The sequence below is a fragment of the Anabrus simplex genome, chromosome 6 (assembly GCF_040414725.1).
Source record: "Anabrus simplex isolate iqAnaSimp1 chromosome 6, ASM4041472v1, whole genome shotgun sequence".
Taxonomy (NCBI): domain Eukaryota; kingdom Metazoa; phylum Arthropoda; class Insecta; order Orthoptera; family Tettigoniidae; genus Anabrus; species Anabrus simplex.
This window is the reverse complement of record NC_090270.1, coordinates 143,425,498-143,434,822: the sequence shown is the minus strand read 5'-3', so window position 1 is coordinate 143,434,822 and position 9,325 is coordinate 143,425,498. Positions and strand designations below refer to the sequence as shown.

Here is a 9,325-nt window from a genome sequence, read left to right as displayed (position 1 = left end):
GTCAAAAGAATGGTAAAGAAACCTAGTCAAAGGGACTTTCAATATCGTCTTGGATCGGACGCTTTGGTAGGGAGTGACTAATGCAAGTACCTAGGAATCCACGTAAAGAGAGATCTAAAATGGGACGCCCATGTAGGAAGGATCCGCACCAAACAGGACTCGTTAACGAACTTCAGATGGTACAGAGAAAGGCTGCAAGATTCGTGCTTAACAATTTCAATCCTACAAGTAGTGTGACATGAAAGGCAGAAAACCTTGGGTGGGAGACACTGGGGACTAGAAAGAAGCGAACACACTTATGTGCCATGTATAGTGATTACACGAATGATCCAGCTTGGGAAGAGGAGAACAGTCCACTAGAAAAGCTGGACAGATCATGGGCATTAAGTAAAAGATAGATCGCAGAAAACTATGGTAAATTTTCGTTTGTAAACCGGGGATTGGAATGAATTACCTCCAGCTGTCTGAGAGCCTTTCCCCAAAAACGTAAGATGCCTCAAGAATAGACTCCAGCATTGTCTAAATCGTGTATAAACGTATATGTGATGGTGTCATATTCTAATGCAATCTCAACCCGCTGTAAATTGTAGTATACCGAGCTCGATAGCTGCAGTCGCTTAAGTGCGGCCAGTATTCGGGAGATAGTTGGTTCGAACCCCACTGTCGGCATCCCTCAAAATGGTTTTCCGTGGTTTCCCATTTTCACACCAGGCAAATGCTGGGGCTGTGCCTTAATTAAGGCCACGGCCGCTTCCTTCCAACTCCTAGGCCTTTCCTATCCCATCGTCTCCATAAGACCTATCTGTGTCGGTGCGACGTAAAGCCATAGCAAAATAATGTAGTATTAAGGCATCTGAATTATTTAAGGAATGTATGAATGTGTGTATGAACGTTCTGTATTCACAATGCTAACATAGTTATTAATTTGACCGCTCACTCTACTGTAAGTCATCGTGTAATATTTTGAAAGACGTAAGGTTCGTGTGAATTTGTATATGATGATGATGGATTTAGAATGGTATACTAGTAGTATATCTTTTAATATTTTCTTTCCATGGAATTGCTTGTTATACTCTTGTTGATGTATTTGTTGTTTTTGATGGATGATTATGTTTTAACTTTATTATCACACTACTGTAAGTAATCACTGCTACCGGAATATTTCCTAATTGCAATGTATTTGTTAGTAATAATAATAATAATAATAATAATAATAATAATAATGATAATAATAATAATAACGCGCAGTTGTCCACGGTGTGCTGTGAGTGAAGTAGTACACGGGATTGATATACATCAGAGAGAAGCATCGGTTAACTGTGTACACATGCTGGCTAAAATGCCACAGGTCTACACTAACGAATAATATGCAGATATGGGGTATGTTTACAGCTTCTGCGATGGTGGTACTCCTGTTGCTGTCAAGGAATATCGTCGGCGCTTTCCGACACGTCGAATTCCTGATCGTAGAGTGTTAACCATAGTTTTCAGCACATTGCGTGAAACAAGTATTCTTCCAAGTCTTCTAGACGTGTTGTTCAACAACTCGTGTAGGTACAGCAACATATTGTTGAAATCGTGCAGCGTAGTCCTAACTACCAGCACACGGTGACTTTCTCCACGTGTCAATGTTCCACGAACATTACATGCGTAAAAACTTGTAGCCATTTCAAAACATCGAAGAGGTTGGGTGGGTAAGACATGCGTGAGCGCTACTAGCCCAAAAGCAAATGTACATTAAATGTGTTCTATCTCGGAAACTATTTGGAATTGGGCATATATCCATATGACGTTTTTTGGCTTCAAATAATCGTTCCTGTCATATCTTTGAATACTGACCATATCTCCTGGGACACACTGTCTGTATAATGATTTAATAATTAGATTTACGGAAAATCCACTAAATGTACAATTGCTTTAGCTTCAGACAGAAATTATTATCTTCTTTTTAAGACATACAAAAGTATCAAATGCCATCCATACTAATGCGTTCAATCAACTCGGCGCTAATGTGAGTCAGGCCTACAGCTGGATGCCCTCCCTGCTGCCAACCCCCTGCAATGAATGTATTCACTATTGCATGTTTCCGTGGTAGCCCTGATAATCCGTATGATTCACCTGTCTCCAAAGGGATAGGTGGTTTGTAAGGTACCGATACCAGTGCGCTTAATTGCGCTCCTCTGTCGGTCCGAGTAGCGCGATACCTTGTAAGTAAATCAACACGTGTATTAATACGATTGTTAACACCCAGCCCCCAAGCTAGATGAATAAACATACATGTTGAAAATCCCCGAATCGGCTGGAAATCGAACCGAAGGCCCTATGAACCGAAGCCCATTACGTTGACCATTCGGCGAAGGAGACAAAAACATAATCACACGTTAACGAAAAAAGGTATGATTTTCCATGGTGATAACTTCATTAATACTTACCTGCTAATAATGTAGCGTAGGCTATTTCCATAGTTACGATTTAATTATTACTTGCATGCAAATAAGGTATGTAAACCATTTGTCATAATACTACCTATTGACTGCGAAGAATGCCAAAATTCTGTAGAAATTAACATGAAAAGTGTTATGTAAATTACAATGATAGGTTTGTTAATTGTAGATGTTTTGATCAGGACGTTCTATTTGTTGACCAAGTGACCTGGAAGCAAGCACGGTTGAGGAAGTTGGGAAATTTAGGAGTAATTTTAGTGTCTGGAAGCAACAGGAGTAGATAAAAATGCTACCCAAAATCGCTTAAGTATACCTATTTATAAAGGTGGCAGAGGTAACATAGCTTTGTTCAGTAATGTGATTGTTATAAGACAAACCAAAATTATCTTCGGAACTGATGAAAGAGCTTTATCATAAGTACAGGAACTGTGAACGCTATGCCGAGAAAAATCTTGAATAATCAATCTCTCTATCCATTATGACCACCACCACCACCATCACCACGGCGACCTCCATCTTCAACTTTACTTACACTCCCATCACAACTCTCAAACTAGCAAAGTTCCCATATCTTTGCAACATCTTCCTCACTTCGCCTCTTCTTACGATTTCATGTCCCTTGCCTCCATACCCTGACCCGCCCAGTTACTTTCAATACCCGTCACCTGCAAATACTTCTACTCTCCCTAACCTTCCAACCTCTGCTCAACCTAGCCTTCAGCAACCCGACGCAGCATCCGCCGTCGAAGCAACCGCACCACCACCATCTTCTCCCGCCGCAGACGAAGGACCTGCCACGCCTGTCACCACTTCAGTTGCAGCCGCACCACCACCGTTGACACCACCATCTTCTCAAGCTATGTACAGCTGCGTAATCCGTGGCGTCGATCCTAACCTATCCGACCGTGACTTACTTTTTTTTCTTTTCTTTTTTTTTTATTTGCAAGTTGCTTTATGTCGCACCGACGGTGGGATTGGAAAGGCCTAGGAAGTGGAAGGAAGCGGCCGTGGCCTTAATTAAGGTACAGGCCCGGCATTTACCTGGTGTGAAAATGGGAAACCACGGAAAACCATCTTCAGGGCTGCCGACAGTGGGGCTCGAACCCACTATCTCCCGATTACTGGATACTGTCCGCACTTAAGCGACTGCAGCTATCGAGCTCGGTGCCGGGACATACTACACGAACTACAGGCAGAAAGCGTTCCAGCTCGTAGAGCCTTGAGAATCATCAACGCCTCTGGTCCCAGCTGTCTGGTCCGTCTCCATCTGCCCACAGACGAAGATGTACAGCGACTCATCAGCAACGGTTCCTACAGCTACCGCCATCTCCATCAAGTAGAACCCTCTCGCTCCCCTCCCCAACCTTTTCCTCGCCATCATCCCAAAAACACACGACGTCGCACCCGGCCAGCCCCTCCTCCATTTCAACCTAGTCAACCCGTCCGTCCACCCCTACCTCCACCTAACTTCTTCTGTCCACCTCCTCTGCAACTTGAACTCCTCAGATTCCTCATCACTTCATTATGCAATATCACTGCAAACCTACACCTTCTAACCCTTCAATTCCATCCTAGCGCTCTCATCTAAAACTTCACATCTCACAGTTCTCTCCACCTCTCCCGGCCGAGAGAGTGCGTAACGCCCTAGGGGCCCGCCCCGCCCCACGGGTAATGAAAACAAGAAGAAGAAGGTCAAATGGATTAGTGAGGTAGTCATGTCGTGCCGAGGTGCGTGCGTTAAATGCGGCCATGTGAGCTATAGCGACGTTATTAGCAAATGCGTCCAAAAGGGGACCAGCGTGATGGTACTGTATTTTGTTCTTGGCTGCCGAAAGACAAAACACCGGTGGATATTCATCGAAGACTGAAGACTGTGTATGGGGCAGCATATCTGTCGAAAACCACCGTTGTGGAATGGTGCACCAAGTTCCATGCGGGTCGCGTTTCGACACAAGACTCCGGCTGATGTGGAGGCCAGCCTCATCAACTTAACTCAGGTGGGAGATACTCAAGCACCCGCCCTGTAGTCCTGATCTCTCCCCATGCGACACGCCTTCAGTCCCCTCAAAAGGGCCTTGAAGGGTCGACGCTTCCTGTCGGACGAGGATGTGCAGCAGGCGGCTACGGACTTCTTCACGCAGCAGGACACTGTGTTTTATCACACGAGGATCTTCAATCTGGTGCCTCGGCGGGAAGAGTGCCTCCGTGCTCACGGCGATTTTGCCTGATTGGCATCACGATTCAGGACTGTACGGCCATACAACGGAAACTCTTTTGATCGCCCCATGTACAAGGTTTGTGAGGATTATAGGGAGTCTTACATTTGTATTCTGCCTGTGATAAATCCCACCCCTTTGCTGTTACTCTCAAATTTCTAAGTATGGGAACTTTCCAGTTTCTCCTCTAATTAGTGTTAAGAAGGGATGGTCACCTAGTTGACACAATGCTTTCTTTTAGAACAATCACTCGAAGTGAAGCACAGCGGTCTTTTTATTTATAACTTAGAAAAACATGTTCAAGATATTATTGTAACCACGATTATAAAAATAATTTTGTATCCGTCTCCTTGGCTGAATGTTCAACGTACTAGCCCTCGGTACAGAGGGCTTCCCGGGTGGGCCGGGGATTTTAACTGTTAATGGTTCATTCGCGTGGTTCGGGGACTAGATATTTATGTTGTCCTAAGACAAGAACTGGGGTGGAAGGGATCGTGGTCTTAGCACTCTGAAGCTCGTTTGCTGTTACCTATGCTGATTACCTCTTGGCCGACCTTTCGATCATAGTGGTTACTGGCACTAGCCACCTATTTAATGACGAGTACCCTGCCATCAAGTTGTCTTGAGAAGAACTTTACTCCCTGGGTAGTTACCACGGCGTCCAACATACCGCATGCTGTGATCTACTGCATATACGAAGGGCGTTCAGTATGTAATGCAACACATTTTATTTCTCGGCCAATTTCGTTTTAATTGGAGTTTTGTTTGGGATATATTTGAATATTCCCGCTTCGTCTCGTAAAGTTTCATTAATTTCCGAAATGTGGAAGTGCTATAAGTAGCCTTCAAAATGGAGTCTGCAACGGAGGCGAGTTACTGGGCGGAAAACCAGGGCATCAGAGATATTCATAGGCGCTTCCGGAATATCTACGGAGATCTGGCAGTGGACAAAAGCACGGTGAGTTGTTGGGCGAGGCGTGTTTCATCATCACAAGGTCGAGCAAACCTGTCTGATCTCCCGCGTGCCGGCCGCCGCACGCAGCTGTGACGCCTACAAAGATCGAACGTGCGGACACCCTTATTCGACGTGATCGACGGATCACAGTCAAACACCTTCTCCACGACCTCACACAAGTCTGCGCACCCGAAAGGAGCTCACAAAACTTCTGCGAACTGTTCTTCCTCATCTACTCTACAGCCCGGATCTCGCGCCTTCTGACTTCCATCTGTTTGTTCCAATGAAGAATGCTCTCTGCGGGAAGTACTTGTAGCACGACATTGGCTCCGTCATCGACCAGTCAGTGGTACCATGCAGGCATACAGACCCTCACATTACGTTGGCGTAAGGCATTGAACGGAGATTATGTTGAAAAATAAGGTAGGCCTATTTTAGCAAAAGAATTGGGGAAGAACATGATGTACTTGAATCCGAAATTAAACCAACCTGCTTTTAGAAAAAAGTGTGTTGCCTTATATATTGACCTCCCTTCGCATTTACTACCAGAACAGTAATCAATCATGCCCAGTTGCATAAAATACATACAAATTTGCTAAGTTATTTCTACAGATCAATTTAAAACTAAAAAATTGTTTGCTTTTGCATATGTAAAATATTGAAATTTCAGCGTAGAGTTTTTAACACATTTTGAAGATATAACATCAGGTAACTAACACTATATAAATATTTAGGGTGGTTATTTTTGTTGTGCAATAAGTGATTAGTGTTGTTGACCACCATACAACTAAAGGGGATGTATAGAATTAACATTACTAACATTCCATGCTAATCTTAATACTCTGTGAAGCCATTTCATTCCTGCCTTCCCAAAATATTTTACCATTTCAGGCCAAATTTCATCTATTCCTGCTGTTGTATGACAATGGGGTTTATTTACCATCCTTTCCACTTCCTCGAGCGTAACATTTATAATACCATTGTCCTCCTCGCCATGAGCTCGATTGTTCGCCATGTCCGCAGGGAGTTTTCCTTTACTTCCAGAAGAATTTCAAAAATATCCTTCCACCGGTCCTGTCCTGTGATTGGCGAGCCTCGCGTTGTAGGGGTAGCGTGCCTGCTTCTTACCTGGAGACCTCAGGTTCGATTCCCATCCAGGTCAGAGATTTTACCGGGACCTGAGGGACGATTAGCCTACGTGTTTACAATTGAAGAGTTATCTACATTCAAAATGCTGTGACTCAACAGATAGCAAAGGCACCAAGAATTGCACGTTGGTCAGTAGAGCTGTTTGTGTTATTCTAGATGGTGTGATATATTTTGCCATGATGAATGGTGAGATCGTGCTTGCCTACAACCACTGCTCCAAAGATTTAAGTAAGGTTCAGCCCCAGCATTTGTTTCACGTAAAAATTGAGAAATCAGGGCTTCCGATAGCCGTGTTAGAACTCACTACCTTGGGAATGCAAACTAACAACTAATCCTCCCAAACCGGGGAGCCAACTCGCTTGGTAAGTTCCTTTTGAGAAGTAGAGAAAGGGCTATATCCATTTATGCCTAAACTTTAACAATAGCTCCATTAATAATTCACAACACTTCTTTCCATATTTCACACATGAAAGGAACCTTCCGCTGTTTAAACAAGTATAAACCAAAATCAGATATATAACACGTTTTATTTTTGACTCTGCACATCTGACTGACGCAGAATTTCTTTAATATCTTATTTACTTATCTGTTTCAGTTGGGGAGAATTTCTTCAAATTGCTATCTCATTTTTTCTTACCCTTTGTCCCACCACCTCCCTTCTTACCACCAGCCTTACCCTTTTTCTTAGACTTGGCCTTCTTTTGTGCTAGACGCTGCAGTTTCCGTTCCCTATACGCTCTCCAGTACCGCTGAATAACACGCGCGTAGTGATTAAGAGAAAACTCGTGTACCTTAGCTTGGAAAATACGCCTTTCTTCACAAGCCTTTTCATCCATTAGCAGGTAATATTCCTCTGACTGTATATCAAATTCTTCCTTTACTTTTGCCAAACGTTCTTCTTGATCTGCGATTTCTGCTTTAAGTTCATCAATATCCTTCTGCCTCTCCGTCATAGCAAGGTCGTATTTCTGTATTAGCCCTAGCATTTGAGACTCTAATTTGTACTTCTTAGCTCGAAGTTCCTTTTCTTGCTCTAAGTGCCTCGTTAAATTTTGCTTTAAAGACCACTGGGCATCAAGGACCTCTTTGCTGAAAGCGTGCTGTTTCAGTTGGCTGTCCTTCCATCTGGTTATCATATTGCGCTCAGACTGATCTTGGGAATTTTCTTGTGCATGTTTATACGTTTCATGTAAGTTGGCAATACTGTCCTCCAATTCTTTAATTGAGCTGTGTTTCTCAATTAGTTTTGTATTAGTTTCATTTATAACTGCATTAGCAGTATTTCGCAATTTTGCGGCTTCAAGTTTCAGTTCCTCATTTGATAGCCATAATTTTCGAAGTTTTTTCTGTGTGGCACGTTGAGCACGAGGGGAGATGGACATTCTGAACAACAGATACGATTTCAGCTCACGAAGATATTCCAAAAACATTGTAGCACCAGGTGATATCTGCTGGATGAAATGCTTAGCAAAATTTGCAACAACTGGCTTACCGATTATCATATCCACTAATCTGCAAACCATGGGATCAAGTCTTTTCGCCTTACTTGCGACGCCAGTTTTACTGGCTGAAACTTTCATATTTTTAGATTTCGGTTTTGATATATCCTGGTCGGACGCCCACGTTACGGAGCTTTTCGACTGGTGCTCACAACATTCCTTTGACGCACCTTCTTTGTTCAAATCTGTTTTAGTGGTATCATTATCTGTTACCATCTGTATAATGGATTCGATATCTCCTTCGAAAATTTTACTTATACTTCTTGGAATATCGTTGTGTAGTCCTTTATTAAACATCATGTCGTACCCATGATATTTATTACAACAGGACATAAGAAGTTCCATTTCTTCTCTGTTACAAACTGGTCTCAAGAGTACTCCCTCATTTTGGGCTAGAAGTGGAATACACATTGCTATTTCCGTACAATTGATGGCTTGGTCAATAATGCGTGTGATGCGATCTTTTTGAGTATTAAACTCTAAACTAATTCTATATCTTTCACTATACCCTTTGGTTACAGGATCTAAAGGTTCTGCTATTGCTGAAGTGGTACTATCTGAGTGTGCTCGCCATCCTTGCTCAAAGGTAGTGATTTGTGAAGGTGTACGGATCGTAGGTAGGAGTACCAAGTCATATTGTACCTGTACGGACGTATCAGACGGTTCATCTCCCTCATCCTCCACCTCTTCCTCATTCTCTGCTTTAGTATCCTGAACAACTTGTTCTTCTGTCAACGCCGACATTAAAACAGTACTGCTCTGCTTGCGAAATAAATTACCTGGAGCCTTTCAGAAGCTGACTCTTTTAACAGTTAGAAGTACGGAATCGTTACCAAGCGATAGTTTTACAACGTTTGTCTATTCCAGATTCGTGTTTCTATGGAAATATCAAGACTACAAACAGAAGGCAAGATAGACATGATATAGGCTTTTGGGCTTATGCCGTGTCAAGAAAATAATGTGAAATTCTTTGCGTTCGTAAAGAATAAATAAATAAAATAAATAAATAAATAACGTTTCACCTTATTTTCTTGACACGGTATAAGCCCAAAAGCCTATATC

The 9,325-nt window shown here is 42.8% G+C and overlaps 1 protein-coding gene across 1 annotated transcript; it reads right to left on the bottom strand.

Moving 5' to 3' along the window:
* Positions 1-7,387: 7,387 nt before the first annotated feature.
* LOC136875902 (dynein regulatory complex protein 10-like) lies at positions 7,388-9,007 on the bottom strand. Its single transcript, XM_067149522.2, has one exon. It carries the CDS (start codon positions 9,005-9,007, stop codon positions 7,388-7,390), a length of 1,620 nt encoding a protein of 539 aa, XP_067005623.2.
* Positions 9,008-9,325: the final 318 nt, after the last annotated feature.